This window comes from Oreochromis aureus, linkage group 15 (assembly GCF_013358895.1).
Source record: "Oreochromis aureus strain Israel breed Guangdong linkage group 15, ZZ_aureus, whole genome shotgun sequence".
Lineage (NCBI taxonomy): Eukaryota > Metazoa > Chordata > Actinopteri > Cichliformes > Cichlidae > Oreochromis > Oreochromis aureus.
In genome coordinates, this window is record NC_052956.1 from 875414 (window position 1) to 893175 (window position 17762).

The 17762-nt window shown below is 43.1% G+C and overlaps 1 protein-coding gene across 3 annotated transcripts in view; it reads left to right on the plus strand.

The window, feature by feature from the left end:
* cdc42bpab (CDC42 binding protein kinase alpha (DMPK-like) b) overlaps positions 1–17762 on the plus strand; it is a 68010-nt gene that overhangs the window by 11722 nt on the left and 38526 nt on the right. For all 3 annotated transcript variants that reach the window (XM_039598776.1, XM_039598777.1, XM_039598774.1), the window contains one exon: positions 16000–16091. In XM_039598776.1, the coding sequence (XP_039454710.1) occupies positions 16000–16091 (92 nt within the window). The remainder of the gene's footprint in view (positions 1–15999; positions 16092–17762) is intronic.

A 17762-nucleotide genomic window follows, 5' to 3' on the forward strand; every position in this document is an offset into this window, starting at 1 on the left:
ATATTTGTTCATACTCCTCTCTTTCTCAGGGTACGTTTGCACACTTTACCTTAACATGAAGTGCATAAAGCACCACATGTGTAGAAGCTGACAATGTAGACAACCTTCAGCATCTTGACAGGACGGAGCCGAGCTGCATCCCTGATAAAGCACACACTTTGATCCTCTATCGCATGCTGTCATATTTGTAAAAGGAAACTTCATGCCAAAGAGAGAGGATTGGTATTTGCCCTCTGAATTTGCTCAGACTAAATAAGGACTGAACACACCAGGGGCCAAATTAGCAAGAGTGTTAGAACAGTGCTGCAGCTGCTTACAGCCAGACTATGAAATCTCACAGTTGCTGAGAAATGTAAGGACATTTTTTTATCCACTCCTTTCTGTTTTCAAAGTAACTGATTTTAATGGGGAGCCTCCTTTGCTTTGTTTTTTTTCTGTTAAATACTATTACAGTGGTGGATGCTTATAATAAATATGACCAGATTTTCAAATAATGAAGTTGGTGTACGTGCAGGTAATTGCTGCAATCCTTAGACATGTTTCGAAGGTTTGTTTGTTTTTTTAACTCTTTCTTCTGTATGATGTTATAAAGAGATCAAATTTTCTGGTTAGGAGGGGCAGCCAACCAGAACAAAGCTGGATTAAAATAATTTGGATGAACTGCGGGGCTGCACCAAGGTCCAATATAAGATAAAAAGGATTAATTTGAACTGCCAGGGGTACAGAACATTTCCAGCTCCAGTAGAGTCGAATCCTGGACTCTGGAAATGAGAATTAAAGAAAATTATACAGATTTGTAAAAGTATAGAGGCGCATATCCAAACAGCATTATGTTGCACATATATGCATCATATCGCACATCAGCATCTTCTCTACTTTAGGAATGCAGCTGTTGGATAACGGTGAAAAACAGTAATAGAGTTAATTGTGCTGTAGTGTAATTGGCATGATAACACACACACTCCACACAGTGAGCTCCTTGTCCCATACATTAATAATCCCACCCACACATATGAGTCAGTGGATTGACTGAACATCTCACTGTAGCTCATTTGTGCGTGATGGTGTGTGTTCCTCGATCGGCTTTTTTTCCTGTTGCTTTAGAACTTCGGGGAAAACAACAGATAATTTTGGCGTTACTTCACTTTTGTTAGCACAAACGATGGACACTGTCAGTTGTGTGTGCTTAGTCAGACCACTGTGGGACACATTAGCATTCAGTCTTGCAATTTGTGGCATTTCGGCTCAATCTCCTTAACTGGATAATGAGAGGGGGAATGTGACAAATTAGGCGAAGATGATGAGAGCACGAGCAATGAGGACAAATTGAAATAGTTGAAATAGATTAGGGGAGCCCACAGAGTTGGCTCGTATCGGTTCCAGTTGTCGTTCTTTGTGCCTCTGTGCTGCTTGCTGACACTGATCAAGCGTTGACCTTGGCTCGTAGCATGGTGGCGTATTTGACAGTGACCTGTCTATTTTTAGGCCCGTCTTTAATATCTACACTGCTTTATGCATTTATGTCTCTTGCACTCGCTGTTCTGACCTCCTGCCTTTGGAGACACATGACTCAAATAATGTCAGCAGCTTGTCAGCACAATTCTCCATCTTCTACCTGAATGGCGGTCATTCAGGCCGGTGGAGCTTGCATGCAGCTGATTCGTTGTCTGGGCGAATTCTCGATGATAAAACAAAGCGTCTGTGCAATGCTGGGCAGTCTGGTTACACATTCTCTCATAAGCCTGTTTGTTCCACACACAGTGATTTGGTGGTTTTGTGGATAAGTGTGTGAGAATGGGTTTGTGACCTGTAATGCACACAACTGAGAGACTGACTGTAAATAGACGTCTTAAAATTCCCCTAAACATTAAAATGAATTCTATGTGGTTTGACGAACCCACAGCCCACTACGGCGTCCTGCGCTGTCCCTCTCCTCAGAAGCCTCTGGTGGAAATCCTGCGGTCGAACTGATTGTCATCTCAATTGTTTTCCACTGAATCGTCTCTGTTGTTCACCTCTATATATAGAGAGCTGCCTCACACCGTTTCCTCCCTCTGCTGAAGGTCAGCAAACAGACAAAACAATTGGACATGCTGCAATTGAGTAAATCTCATCACCCCAAATCCATTTTTTCTCCCCTCGGGCAGTTAAAACAAGACCAATTAGGTGCTTCATTCATTTTTCCTTCCTGTTCATTGATTGGACAGATTTTAGAGTCGACACATGTGAGCAGAAGAAAATGTGTCATGTTTATTTTTCTAAAAAAGGAAATGTCATGTAAATATTTCTGTTACTCTCTCTCACACACACACACACACACACACACACACACACACACACACACACACACATACACACACACATACACACACACACACACACACACACACTGGGCCTTGGCTTAGGCATTCGGGTCATGAAACAAGCTGTTCCATTTCCATTTCGTCTGACTTGATGCTTGTAAACGTAGCATGTTTAAATGCTGAAGAAGAAGAAAGACTTTTATAGGCTGTAAAGACAGACTCTAAGTAACTGAACAGTTGCTCTTTGGTTGGGGTGTTTAGCAGACAGTAAGCTGGCCCTAAACACAGATTCTTGATGGAGGTTTTGCTTTGTTTTAAAACTTCAAATATTTCATAGATTTGCAAGTGCCTCACATGTGACAAGGTGTAATGGTTTCCAATAGACTTGAACAGCTTTCTATGGACGGTATCAGGAACGTCTGCTTTATCTGTGTTTCCTCTGCTTTTCCAAATAAAGTCAGCTTCTTCTGTCAGTGGCCTCTTTCTTCATTAGAAACGCAGGTCGTTTGTCTTCACATTGATGAGTCCACCCAGCAGTAAAAGGATGTTGGGAGACGGTAACGTGACCCCCAGCCTGAGCGCACTGACTGCAGGTGTGTGGAGGGAGAACAGTGCCTGGTGATACGCTACGTCCGGCACACTGTGCAGCCTGCGGTTATCAGCATGTTGAGAGATTTGGTGCCTGCGATCACCTGGGGTTGTCTCACATCCTCGTCAAAACAAGTGGCCGTCCCCGCTGTATGTAGCCTCCCACGCTGACTCAATCTCCTTATCAGTGAGGTCATTAGCCCTGTAACTGTTATCTAAGTGTCTGACGGCTATTGCGCGGCCGCTGTTTGTTCTCACAGCTTACAGTGCCGAGCTTGAGCTCATGGAGAATTCCTAAATGGATCAGACCTGAGCTTCCTTGCCTGGTTAACTGTTGGATAGATCCTATAATTGGTTTTCAGGTTAATTGAATTAATTTAGTGATTTTGTGCCTAAATACATTATGAATGGATACCACAAGTCTGGTTTGTTCTGCAAGTCATTTAAAGGATTATTAGCTCATAATAATCTCTGCTTGCTTTGATAATTTGTAATATGAACCTGGTTAGTCTCTGTAATAATGGCTTGGGAAACACCCAGCCCTGCTCCCTGCCTCATTACCATCCTCGCCGCTCTACCCTTTGTGATGGTCATACGCGTACCTTCCCTCAGCTCTGTACAGGCAGCACGTCCTAACTCGCCCAGCTGTTGCCAGATGAATATTTTCAGCATGCTTTTGGTTACAAGTCCCAGCACCGACACCTTTCTTCTGGAGGTTATAATTAGTAGCCGAGCTAGTATTTTCGCAGTGAACGGGACTGGTTGTGGCCTAGAAAGTGTCTGTTGTGCATGGCTGCAGCAGTGGGAAGTGTATATATAGCGTAGCACTTCAGTCCTCTCCATTTATTTTGGGAGCAGAAAGCCGTAATTTCGTGGTTTTCTCCATATTTCAGTGTTTGTTAACATTACAGCCTTCCCAATATTCACTTGAAAACGGAGGGACCACCATCTGGACTACAAGACTGTCTCACAGTGTTAGGGTACTAGCAATAACTTACTTTGTAAACTGTATTTTTGGATTTTGCTTTGGTGTGAACTAGATGCACAAACAGGAGGCCCACTGGTTATGCAACGATCCTTGAGATTTTATCAGTTTGTGTTGCTTTCTCAGATGGTCCAATGAGGTGCACAGACAAGACGGGGCACACTAACTAAAGCGTTCTTGAATTAGGGGCTATTTTGGCTCTCACTGAGGGATCAACTATCGTCTCATTTTCTTTGTCTGCTGGACTGCAAGTGAAACAAAACCTTTCTGGTTTTGACGACGTATCTCGAGATTAGATAAAGAAATGATGACTGAGAATGACTTGATGCATGCTCAGTCATCCAGGTGAGGACCCCGGGTCAATTCTGTTCATCTGGACGTTTCAGTGGGAGAAACGTTTCATCATCATCTAGGTGACTTCTTCAGTCTCAGCTGACTGCAGGTTTCCCCAACCTTTAAACAGTACTTTTGCATAATGACAGAAACTAGCACCACTGGGGGACGATGCAGATGTACTGCAGAGTCCTTTGTTGAACGAGCTTGAAACATGTTAAAGTCTTTTCAGCTGTTGCTGTGTTGCTACATTTCTTGGGCTCATGTTGGTTTGAGCATTGTAACAATCTAAAATGAAAGCGATCATTATGTAGCTTCAGATTTGACAGAATCTTGTAAATTGTTGCAAATATCTTTTGTAGTGATGAATCCACTGTGGTAGCAGAGGGAGGAGGACAGAATGACCCATATAAATATATGGACTATCTCAGTCATTGTGGTTTTGGCAGTGATTTCATGAGTTGTCCTTTCTACAAAACCATGAAAAAAGAGAATGGTTGTAGAAAAGTTCGGTCTAGTGGAGCAATAGTTCATTTCTGTTTGCTTCCATTGAGAGCTGATTCATTTAGCTTTGGTGTTAAATTTCAGCGAGGTTTGGTAAAATGTGGTTAGCTTGGAAGATTGATTCATGCACAGTCTGATGGTTTCTCCAAATACTGATTCAGAGGATGCCTAGAGATGTCCAAGAGGATGTTGGGACAGGTTTTCCGCCATGACAACAGATTTCATTTTTGCTTGCTTTTTTCTATGGTATTGTCACTATTTTTCTTCTCGTGGCTGCAGCTTCAGGTTCTTCCTGTCAGCGTGAGCTTGAACATGCCTACCTGGGCAGGGTTGCAGCGCATGAAAGGGATCTTGGGTTACCTGCATCATGATACATACATAGCATTAAGATGTGTTCAGGCTCTTTGGTGCTAAGGAGAAAAGACCTTACGTCGTCTGTAGATCAAATGGCTCTTGGGTTGATGGCAGTGGAAGCATTCCCCGCATTCCCTCCTTTTACTCTTCCCCTGTATCTTCTTACTAAGCATGCTTTTTTTTTTTTTTTTTTTAAATGGTTGACTTCTCTTTACCTGTGACTTGAAAGTCTCTCTCACTCTGCAGCAGAGCCATCTAAATACTCTCATCATTGTCAGCCACTTGGCTGTTGATTTAGAGCTCTTAGGAAATGCACAAACAAGTGGGTGCCTTAATCCATTTGGGTGGATCCATTTATAGTATGGGTGGTCCCATCGGGAATCAAAGCCTTAAATGGTGCAGTGTCAGTGCTGGGTTGTTTTACCAGTGACTGTAGCACTGAACCCCCCCTTCTTTTCCACAAGCTGCCGACGTCTGAAAGGGGGGGAAAAGTCAGCGAGAGGATGAGCCCAGAAAAGGCAATAGGAAATGTGTGCTGTAATATCTGTCAGTGTGTTGTGACATGTTGGTGCTGGAACACCACTGGCAATAAATTCTTGCTTTTGTTTAAGTGTCTGATGACTTTAATTTAACTGATGTTGAAATTTATGAACTGCTGCTGGAACTTGATGCCATATCCCAGTCTAGCCCAGTCTAGTTACATTGTTGCGTGCACGCTGTGCCAACTGGAATTTTTATGCACACAATATTGGAAAAACTCGCCTGTGTTGCAGAACACTCCCACAGCACATGCCCGGCATCTGTGGGAGCTCTGGCCTGTAAAGGCGCTAAGAGGCTGCCATAAAGTCATTTGTTCCTTGGACTGAGAAACCAGTCTTGTGCTGGCAGTAAAAGCAGAAGATTCATACAGCTGTCACGGTTTCTCTGGTAACGTCATCCACCTCTTTCCAACACAGAGATGTGTTCGGAGCAAACATCACATATTATGTATTTGTAAGTCTGTTACAGCTGATTGTCCTGGCAAAAGGAGACAGACATGCCAGGCATTGACCTTTTTAAATATAAAACTGGGTGTACCTTTCAACCACCTGATTTAACCAAAGTCTTGCTATCCTTCTCTCTCCCCATCTTCATTAACTTTAATAACAGTTATTTACTCTTTTATTCACGGCTAACAAGGCCCCACCTCTAAACAAATGTTTAAATTTTAGTCGTCTTCACTTGATAAAAGCACATGAAAGTTTTATTTCATTGCAGGTGTAACAGATTAATATAGCATAACAAAAGTTAAGTATCATTCTCCAGTATCTTATAGGCATCACGCTTTTGTCTTTTTCAGTTTTCTTTGTAACTGCTTTGCTCCTTTGATTATACCGAAGCTGCTAGCTTGTAGCTAGCTCTGAGCTTTAGACACTTTCCCTTTGTTAGCTTCTTCAAAATGTCCGTGTTCAGATCAGTGAGGTTGATTGAGGTGTCTGATTAGTTTCGTGGTCCCAGCACTGTTTATTCTTTGGCAAACTTTGTGTTTTTGCTCACAGTGAGGGGTTTTTATGCTAATTAGATATTAGCATGTTGCTGTGAGTGTGCATGTTCCTCATGAATGGAACGGACCAGCCTGCAATCAGACATGGGAATTTGACCGACAAGATTCCAGTCTGGGATTAGAATGCTGGAAATCATCCAGTTCCTGTCCCTTGCAGGTCAATCGGTGCATCTCTACCAGTCGTACTGGTGACCTTGATTTCCACTGCATCTTAAGCATCAATTTAGTTATTATATGTTGTAAGATGATCAAGACTGTATGTGTGACTTGAACTGCACACCACTGTGCTTGAAAACCTGTTGTGTTATCAATGTGCACTATCAACACCATGCAGAGGAACAATGCAGCACCTGGTGCTTCCACCACCAGCAGAGCGGCAGACAGTAAGGAGAGCCGGCCAAGCTGGGTAACAGCCTGGCAGGCTCCTTTCATATTGGCTCTTTATCTGCAGATGGTATCGGGACGCTGTGTTGACACAGAATTGTGTAAATCGACTTGTTTGTGGTGTGGGTTGAACAGGTCGATGTGCTGGTTTGGAGACCTCTTTGAAGTCCTGTGAAAACTTCCTGTATAGCCAGCAGAAAGTGATGTAGCCCAGCCCCTCCAAGGCCGCTTTTCTCACATCGCCTGGCCTGGGTGTATGCTCACTGCACCAGTCTCTGAGCTGTAACACACACTAGATCTGATCTATTGTTTTGTCAAGCCCTGCCCTCTGCTTTTCTTTGGTGTTTGAGGTTTTTTAATATTTTGGGAACATCCTGTTTGTGTGTTTAATGCTGTGGGGCACAGATTGTTTAGTTTAAGGCCTTTGACCATTCCCGCCCTCTTATTAGTGTGACGGAGCAGGAAAAGCAGATGGAAAAGACCAGGAGAGCTTATATGTTGGTAGAGATGAAGGCATGGGAAGGAAAAGAAACTGGTCAGGATGGCAGGGAAGGGAAAACGACATGGAGTGGAATTTGAGGTTGGCTGTGGGAGTGGGGAGGGTTGTGCAGACAGACACCACTGGCAATGCTGGTGTCGCTGGTGTGCACACTAGTATTAAATACAATTTAATGCTTAAAGGCTTGTTAATGTGTTATGGAAGCGACCCCTAGTTTTCCTTTTTAGGTTTCTGGTTCTTGTGATTGACTTAGTGGTGTAGGCCCACATCCATAAGTAAAGTGTAAAGTGTGTTGTGTTAGTCCCCGAAGGGAAATTACTCCTCTGCATTTAACCCATTCACCCAGTGAAGCAGTGGGCAGCCACCAATGCAGCGCCCGGGGAGCAGTGTGTAGGGACGGTACCTTGCTCAGGGGTACCTCAGGGTAGCCGTTCAGTGGGGTCGAACCCCCGACCTTCCGATCATGGGGCAGACACTCTACCTACTGAGCTATCCCTGCCCCTATCCATGGCAGCTAACATGCATCATATGTTGCAAAATCTGTTTTCTTGGCTTCTTTCAGTGCCTCATGACATCACCTGTGAGTACTTTGCATGGACACACAAACCTTTTGTCGGGGCAGGTTGTGCCTGGCAGCACATCTGTTGGGGGAGCCTCTGGTTGTGACATAAAGGGGCCTGGTTCTGTTTCCATCTGTAATTTGTGTAATTTACTGGATGTTTTTAAGCTACTTGCAGTTAAATTGCTAAGAGTTGGTTTTTGAAGTGCCTCTGGCACCGAGTCACTTTTCCTTTTAAGGACTAGGTTATTAGAATCACACAGCTTTCATTTTTCCTTTGATGACCTTGCTGTACTATTTATATAGCCCTCACTTAATAGTATTTATTCAGCCTTCATTTAACTGGGAAGTACTTTTGTAATCAGGCAGCTGTTATTTGTAGGGGACCAAAGCCTTGTATTTATTTATATAAAATAGGGCATGATGGGTGTGGAACGGTTTATAATGGCCCTATTTTTAGAAAAATAGAGGATGAATATCTCATTCTTCATGTTGTTACCTGGAAACTTTTAAACAGAGAAGCCGATTACACCTTGTTTGGGAATGACGGCTTTATGACCTCATTCCAAGGACAGAAGGTAGCAGAAGCAGGAAGATTATACAGGAGAGCTGGTGGGATTCTGTTGACATCATGGATCTAAGATGTCATATTCATGTCAGTAATTTAGAAAAAACAGTGACCATGTTTAACTGCAAGCTGGTATATTAGATGACCTGTATGAAAAATAGCCAGCTCCGTGTTTAGTGATCCTTATCCCTGCAGGCAGTGATCCCAGTCATGTTAGAGGCAGAGCTGGGTAACACTTAGCATTTCTCTTCCTCCAAATGCAGCTGGTCGCGTTGATGCTAGATTTTGGTTTCATACACAGCACTTTGTCCTAAGTCTTTGCTAAATCTTTCGGATGTTCACAAATCGCATCATTAACAAGCTCCTCCCGCCTACTTTTGGGCTGAACCACTTTTCTCATGATCATCCTCAGCCCATGACACAAGATCCCGCACAGACCTCCAGACCGAGGACTACTGACGGTCATTTTAGTTCTTCCATGTCCAAATGATCACACCTTGGAAGAGAGGAAAGTGCATTGGGCCACGAGGTGCTTTATACAAACAGCCAGCTCAGTGACTGACGGATTGACTGCCTGTGGCGAACAAATCATAATCTGTGAGCCGGACATGGACTACCATTACAAATTAGAGACTGTTAATTGAGCAAACTTGGAGATTCATCAAGGGATTAAATAATTATTCCCCTAACTGTATATCTTTTCTGAAATGTTAACAAATAAGGATAAAAATAAACCATAATGGTGCAGCAGTGTTCAAACGTCTGAATCACAATTTCAGGCCTGTTCATATTAGTTTACCCTTGTTTCTTTCCACAGTCTATGAAGACTCCTGGCTTGTTTATGAGATATGGTTAGTTTGTCTCTCCAACAAGCTCACTTTGGTCTCGGGCTGTTCGATATAACGGTATATATCGGATGATGATATGAAAACGTCTATCGTTTCATTTTACGCTATCGTTTGTTTCGTGGTGTCGCAAAATAAACTGTTTACGGCAATATTTTTTATCGTTTTGGTCACTGTAGAATTTCTTAAAGTTCTCTCTTTCTCTTATATTTAATATAACCACACTAGCGACAAGCAACTGTTTTTATGCGTTGTCGTTAGCAACAACGACAGTAAAACCATCGCGTGGCTCCGCCGTCCGCTTGTTTATTTTCCACATAAACCTTTCACAATAAAGCTGAAGATCCTGTTGAGATTTTTCAAAATAAACTGAATCACGTGAAAGAGTATGCAGAGTGTTTACGGACAAGAAGCTAAAAATAGCCGTCAGGTGCTAAAAAAATAAAGCTTAGAACAGGCTTTTCCCCGCAACACGCCGTGTAATAAATACTCACAAAGAAAATTGCGGCCATTTCAACTTATATAACACTCGACTCCAGTTACACGACACCCAGCTGAAAACACTTCACGCAAGTCGAGCTGCCCGAAGTCCACAGAATTTACAGAAAATGTAAAATGTTTGTGATTTATATCGTTGTCAGGACGATAAATGTCTTGTATCGGCATATGAGATTTTGGTCATATCGCACAGCCCTACTTTGGTCAGATGGAAGGAAAAGCCATCTGCTCTTCTTTGTCCATGCCGTTCTCCTTCTTCACGTCAGATAATGAAAGGCCTCTCTTCCCCTCTCTTCATTTGTCTCCCCTGTCTCTCTTGCAAGCTGCATTTTTGTGTCATTACATCACTTATTATGGCTTCCAGATGTCCCTCCAATCCCACTCCGGGGATGGGATTGGAGCACGTCGCGGGTGCAAGGTTTGGACACTTACTGTAACTGGCTCAGCCGCTGCCTGTGGCTGGGATGCCTTTTCTGGCTCTCTCCCCACACACTGTTCCCCCAGAGCTGCCAGCCTCACTTACTCTTACAAGCTGAACTTAATGTTGTCTTAATGTTTCCATTCTGTTCTGTCTTTATTCATGTTTTTATCCTACAGTTACCTTCCATACTCGTTAGAATTCATCCTTCCTGTCAATTGGCTTTCCATACTTGAATATCAAATTCTTCACCTTGAATAATTAGGCTCCGTCATATTCTTATGAATTCATAGTGTCACACTTACCGAGCACTGGAGGCTCACTTGTGGTTCTCAGTTTCCAAAAGTAGAATGGAAGACCGAGTTCCCAGCTATCAGCCCTCTCTCCTGTGGAACCAGCTCCCAGTTTGGGAGACAGACGTCCTCCGTGCTTTTAAAAACATTCCTTTTGATAAAGTTTATAGTTGGAGCCGGATCAGGTAATCCTGAACCATCACTTAGTTGTCCTGGTGTAAGCTGCTGTGAGACTTTCTGTGATGCACTCCTCTTTTCACTCTCCGTGTTTATAAAGCACTGCAGCCTGTCGTTACATTTTCCTTCTGCCTGCATGTCGTCTTTTCTTTCCCTTCACTTATCTGAGTTTGATCTTATCCAACTTTATTGGCATAAAATATATTTTGTGACTGTCGCCAGTGTAATCTTTACATGCCTTTACAATGGAAGTCTTAAAAAGGCGAGACTCAGAGTTTGTGTAGATTTGAAGCTGCCTGCGTAATGTATGAGCGACATACGTCTAAATCTTTGTCCCCATGTATGCAGCTCTGAGTCGCAGTCTGGAGGAAAATATGACTTTAGTGGAAATATTTGCATCAATTTTATTCATAGGTTGGCTTATTTTCTATCAGAACCATCCAGGTTCTCTTGAACACAGCCTGGAGGTATTGTGTGGAGGTCTGTACTGTCGTCTGTCTTCTCAGTCAATCATTTTTTGGGGGACAGCTGCTAAGTGAACACAATCGACTTTTTTAAACAGTGATTTTCACACAAACCAGCACTGACTTATCTTGTGGTTTTGGAACAAGATGGGCCTGATAAGCACTCAGCATTTTGGGCTAAACCAGTCTGGCTGTGTGGATTAGGTGGCGTCACTCGTGTTTTTCCAGTTTCGCTGCATCCTAAGACTTTCTACTAAATCGTGTGTGTGTATTTTATATGTATATTTATCTTTCATTGTACTTTGTTTGTCTGCGCCTCAGTGTCTTCATGCAGGACAATTTTATGACACTGACATGTCTTTTTTTTTTTTTTAATATCTTGGCTCAGCTACACATTGCAAAACGGCTCCAGTCATGCTTGGAGGCTCGGATGGTTACCTTCGCAGTGTTGCAATGGATTCCTACCACACCTTGTCATAGCAACGGTTGCTATGTTTTAATGTCTCTACTTTGCTAGTGAGTTGGGTTGTATGATCATACTTTATGGTATGTGTTTTTTTTTGTTTGTTTGTTTGTTTTTTTTGTTGTTGTTTTTTTTTAAGCATGTGGCATGTCTTTTATTGATCTGCATGAATCTATAGAAAAACTGATCCCCGTGTAAATGAGTGAGTGCAATCAGAGTGAGAGAGAGACCGACCCCCCCCATGACAGAAGTTTTTGGCAACGAGGGGCAGCCAGTCAGAAGACTGGGGAGGGTCTCTAAAATGGCCCTTATTTGTCTCTTATTTCCAAAACACTCAAACTTATGACGGATGTGTAAATTATAGACAAGTGTTACACAATCATATCTGGCCCTTTCACCAATAAACCATCTGCTCTTCAAGTGGCGCCCAATGATTTTTAATCTTCTGTTTAATTCCTGTTCAGAAAAGCGATGTGTGAAATATGTTTGGCTGTAAAGTTTCTGCCAAGGCCAAAGCGAGACAGAGTCAGCAATTATGTGTCAGATGTAGATGCAAGGAATTTGCCCTCGCTCTGTGTGTGTCTGCGTGCACATATTTGTGTCCGAGTTTGCAGTTTTGCTTTGTTGTGGACGGTGCCTGTGGGCTCCTGGCTCGCAGATGAAAGCCATATCTCATGTGGCTGCTTCAGTGGAGCTCCTGAGTCAGCGTGCAGCTACTAATCAGTGTTTTCTCCTTCTCAGCTGGCGTGACTCTTCCCCTTACTCTACGGCCTGCCACCATGTTAGCTTTTACTTGTAGAGTGCATCCAGAATTTACTTTTAGCCTTTTGCTGTATTATATGTAATAGAGTCCATACAGTCCACAGCCTCCCACTCTACCTCCTCAGGTCAACTTGGAGAAGGTAGATGTGGTGAGGAAGCAAGGCGGGTGACAAATGGTGTGGTCATCCTACTAGGTAGTACAGTCAGTATGGCAGAGTAACGTAAGCTACACGTGGTGTCTGACATCAGGTCTCATTAGACCCCCTGTGTTCATAGGCAGGGGGCCCATTTGTGTCCACTATGTTGAACCAGCAGTCTGCCTCTTGAGATAACTGCGTCTACTGAAACTGCCGTGAAGAATTTCAGTACACATCACAGTTGGTTTCAGAGATTATGTGACTGGTTTGATTTTTGTGCCATGAACAACTTTACTAGAGAGCTGGATTGGCCCAAAATCTGATTTAATTTTTGGAGTTGATCAGGAAATGTATTTGGATACAGGAAGTTTGAAAGGCTGTGAGTTTATCATAGTGAGCTGGGACATTACTGTCAAATCCCCCTGATGTCCTCAGGAAAATATCACAAACTCATCTGGATTTGAGCTTTTATGGAGGCGAATTTCAGTTGTGTGGCGTCAGAGAGCTGCTGCTGAGCACGTGGACAGCTGATTCAACCGTCAACATTTATGTTAGAATCCAGTTAGAAACAATTTATGCATGTCAAACTCTGAATATGAAGTTCTTTTGTCTTTACAGTGTAAAAGCAGTTCTGGATCCTCCCACTGTGTTTTACCAGTAAAGAGAAAAACACCGTATCAAATGGATTTCATCGCTTTATAATTGTTTGCTGCTCAGGCATGGTTGTTTACCTTTGATACAGGAATTAAAATGAATCCGGTGGGATTTCATAGCAAGATGTTATCTTAACCGTGGCAAACGTGCCACATGGTTAGGTACAGGGTAAAATGGTGTTTGGCAGCTGAAACCACAGAATTTGCTGTACACAGCAAGATTACCATCAGCCCTGAGCCAAGTGATGGTGACTGTCAGAGTGTGGTGGCAATCCCAAAACACAATAAAACACATTCACTGATTGGTGTGTCACACAGTGACACTTGCACAGGGCAAGATTTAAATTGTCACATAGCTGGACATCATATCTTAAATAAATCCTGTCGTATGAGCTGTGAACTCTACTTCACTCATTTCAATCATCGCTCATGTGAACTGCCTCAAATTTGGTTTGGATGAATGCTCTCACATACCAGTGTTTCTCCTACAGTGACTGCTGGCTGCTCTGCTGTGTGTGTGCATGCACATGGAGCTTTGACATTAGTTAGAAAATAATTAGAACATTCAGAGTAGTTTTGTATTTTCTATTTTTTCTATTGTTTCTTTATTCATTTCTATTTTGCATGAATTCACTTTAGGTCCAGTCAGTCTCCAGAGTGGAGATGCTCGTTTCAGTTTTTGTTTGTTTCACTGATTTAACCCTCTAACACGAGAACCTGCCAGAATGCTGATGGTCAAAATTAATAGTAAAATAATCTGATGGTCAAAAACTCGCTGTATGTTTTTATTTCATGTTTTTTCTGGTGACATGTGACTTCAGTCAGTTGGTCATGTGGTTTGCCGGAGCATCTCCTGAGGAAGTGGGATGCCACCGCCTGCCTGTTGTGAACACACAAACACATTGAGTGGGGTTTGCTATGTACAGGCTCTTTCTGCAGAGCACTGAGTCGTCAGAGTGCGGCACCTTTAGACGACGTGGGTACAGTGTAGCTGCACACATGTGGGATACGCAGACGTAGCTGTTGCCTGGATATGTTGTTTCTAGCCGTGTATTGAGTTCTTGGCTTTTTATTTGTGTTGGCGCTGGCTCTGTCAGGAGGTTAGATAACGCATGAAAAAGTGAAGCAAGGGCGCACAAGAGCGCTCTGTGAGAAAGAACTATTTGGCTGTGTCGCAGTCTTGTTTGTCATCGTTTCTGCAGACTTGTCGCATTTCCCTAGCTGCTTTCTGAAAGCTGGCTCCTGACTCCAAATATATCATGGTTGGTCAACCACTAGACATGGCTTCAGTGCTTCTGGTCGACTTATGCTGCAGGAAAATTAATGATATGATTAAACATGTATTTCCCAGCCTCACACAGTGTCACCGCCGGGTTGCTTGTGTGTTTTAGGTTTGTGGAAATGTGTGCCAAGACTACTCAGGCCCTCGCTTTCTCTCTGCCCTGCGGTCACAGCAGGCCAGCTGTCGGCGGAGTTGGGAGGGAGTGTGAGGAAAACTGAGAGCGAGAGATTGTTGAGCTATGAGTGACCTGTTTGTTTTATATCGGCAGGCATTTCCCCGTCTCTCAGTGGGAGAAGGTCCTTTTTTTTCTCCTCAACACTGGAGGTTCTGTAAAGTTACAGCAACCAGACAAGTTTAGCTTGATGATTAGTCATTACTCTCGGTCTCTGTCTGCCACAAGCCCGCTCTACATTAGATGGAGATTTAGTCTTTTGTTAACCGAGAGTGCGACTGTATGTAAACATCAAACATGTGCTCGTGTTTGAACGCCTACTTGGATGTATGCTAGCCACGCTAAATGTGGCTAATAAAACTGCTCAAGCACTGTTGAAAAACAGGCACAAATAATTCTAATCTATCAACTTTTTCAGAAAGCCATCACTGAAACTAATATCCTGACCTTGGTGAACTTTGAGCTTATCCAGGTTATCCTTGGCATGCTGAGATCATGTAAACCAGGAAGTGGTTGAATAGCCTTCCACAAATGAGGGAAACGCTGACTTTGTGGGCCTTAGATGGAATCTGTCTAGCTTTGTGAGAGGACGTCAGCAGCCCTTACAGACCCCTTGCAGCTCCTCCCAAACCAGGAACCGTAACTGCAAACCTAACAATAGCCAGCGTTATCGGTCAGCCTATCTGGATCCGCTGTCATCTGCTAGAAAGACCAGGTGGTCACAAACACTTTATTAAAGTTAATTTAGAGGAACATGGGGCCTTATACATGGGAATGTAATGGCTGTTTCTTGCGGGTTATGACATTACGAACACAAGCGTGGGTCATTTGAGGCTCAGACAGAAGTATGTAGACGTTCCCGCTTTGAGCACCAAAGGTTATTAGTGACGTCATTTAGAAACGGAAAACCAGACTGACGTTTTCTTTACTGCACAATGACCATGAAAAAGTAGCCTTGGCTATAAAATGCTTTGACAGTCTTCATCATCCACATTGTTAGATTATGTTATACTGTGTTATAAATGGCTAGCTGTTTATTTGCTGCTTTGAATGCCACATTGGGAGTGCCATTTACTTTCATTACTTTTAGGAGGAGCTCGACATCTGTACAGAGCAAAATTGAAAAGCTTGCAGCTGAATGTTATCCAGAGAAATTCTTCTTCTTTTTTTTTTTTTAAATTTCTGACTTGACCTCTGTCTTCTTTCTCTCTTCAGCCAAACCCTTCACATCCAAAGTGAAGCAGATGCGCCTGCACAAGGAAGACTTTGAGATCCTTAAAGTGATTGGACGAGGAGCCTTTGGAGAGGTAACACCTTATTTTTATTTCACACTCAAACCATTGCAGCAGTCCACAAACCTGCAGATGGATTCTCTCCCTTTACCTGTAATGGGCTCTGCTCTAATTGGTCACATGATCATTGTGACACAGTGCGTCTTCCCTGAAGCAGAGACGACGTGATTAACAGACAGTATTTCTTAACAAATGGCCGTTCTCTCTTAATACCAGTGTTATGCGAGCTGAGAGTGTTGTGGCGTTTCAACCTTGAATTCTTTCTGCTGCATTCCAACAGCAGCGCGTCGCATTGGTCTGCCACATGAGCATGACTCTACTTGCAGCACGAGCTGAGCTTTTTGAAGCTTTGCTCACGCTGAACCTGTGAACAGAAAATGAAGTGGAGTTCAGAGGAGCCGTCCACTGAGGGTTTATTTATTAAAACATTTTTTCTTTGTTATTTTTTCCTTCTTCTTTTATGTGTGCCCGCAGGGAAGTTGGAATGCATTTGTCACTGGGTTTCAGGTAATGATGTCAAAGCTGGGGAATGTTGAAGGGACAGATGACTGTGTTGCATAACGTAAGCTCGTATATGGAATCTGACAGTTGACAATGCTGCTCAGACCTTTTCTTTTTCTACGAGAAGCCTCGATATGATCGTCGTAAGCCCTGCTTCAAGCTTGCAGACAATTCATATCTGGCATTGTTATCCAAAATCTGTTGAAACAAGCTGGGGAATTCCTTTGAAGACGCTCTGATACACGGAACGAGACGGAGAGAGAAATGTCAGTCGGTCTGGAAGCGGGCACACCTGGCAGCATATAGCAGTACCAACATCACATGCAGGCGTGCTTACTTGAGCTGCTGGTAGGAGTGCTGCTGTGTGAATATGGGAGTCACGTGACGCTGTGTGTCTCTGTTTCGGGCTTGTGTTCAGTGATGTTGCCTGACCCCTGAATGGAGCTACCTCGTGGTAACTTTCCAGCGGCCTTTTCACTAAACCACATCTGTTTTTACGGGTGTTGCGTGTCAGAAAAATTAAATTAGCTTGGGAGACATCGTGATTGTCCCGTGGCTCTACTATTTAATCAGCTCATAAAAATATACCTTATTTTATCAAACTGTGACCAGGCGCTTTATTTTTGTCAACTAGAGAAGGAAACAAGCCTTTCATTTGAAGCTGGCTTCTATTTCCAATGCCCCTGGGTCAAGAATAACTGTAATTGTGACCTGATAAAGGGAGCTGCAAAACAGTTTGAAATGCACCACATTACTCGTTAACTCTTTCCCCCTTTGGACGTCTGATAGTGACTCTTGTTTCTCTTTTCTGAGCTGAGCAGTTTCAGGCTTCAAGAACAAAATGACTGGGTGTGCACCAGAGGTTAGTGAGGGTGATCAGATCACATCATTAGTGATATATACTAGAGATGGACCGATCCGATATTACGTATCGGTATCGGTCCGATACTGACGTAAATTACTGGATCGGATATCGGTGAGAAATTAAAAATGTAATCCGATACATTAAATATAAAAAAAAAACACCTCACAAAACTTGCGACACGGCGTAACTCGGCTCATAACCGTAGCACGTCGGAGCAGTATGCCTCACGTGATAGAGCGGCTGTGTGTATTTGTAGCCTCGCTACCAAACCAGCATTTCATCTCCGAGGAAGTTATCCCAGAGAGAAGTAAAGCAAGTGT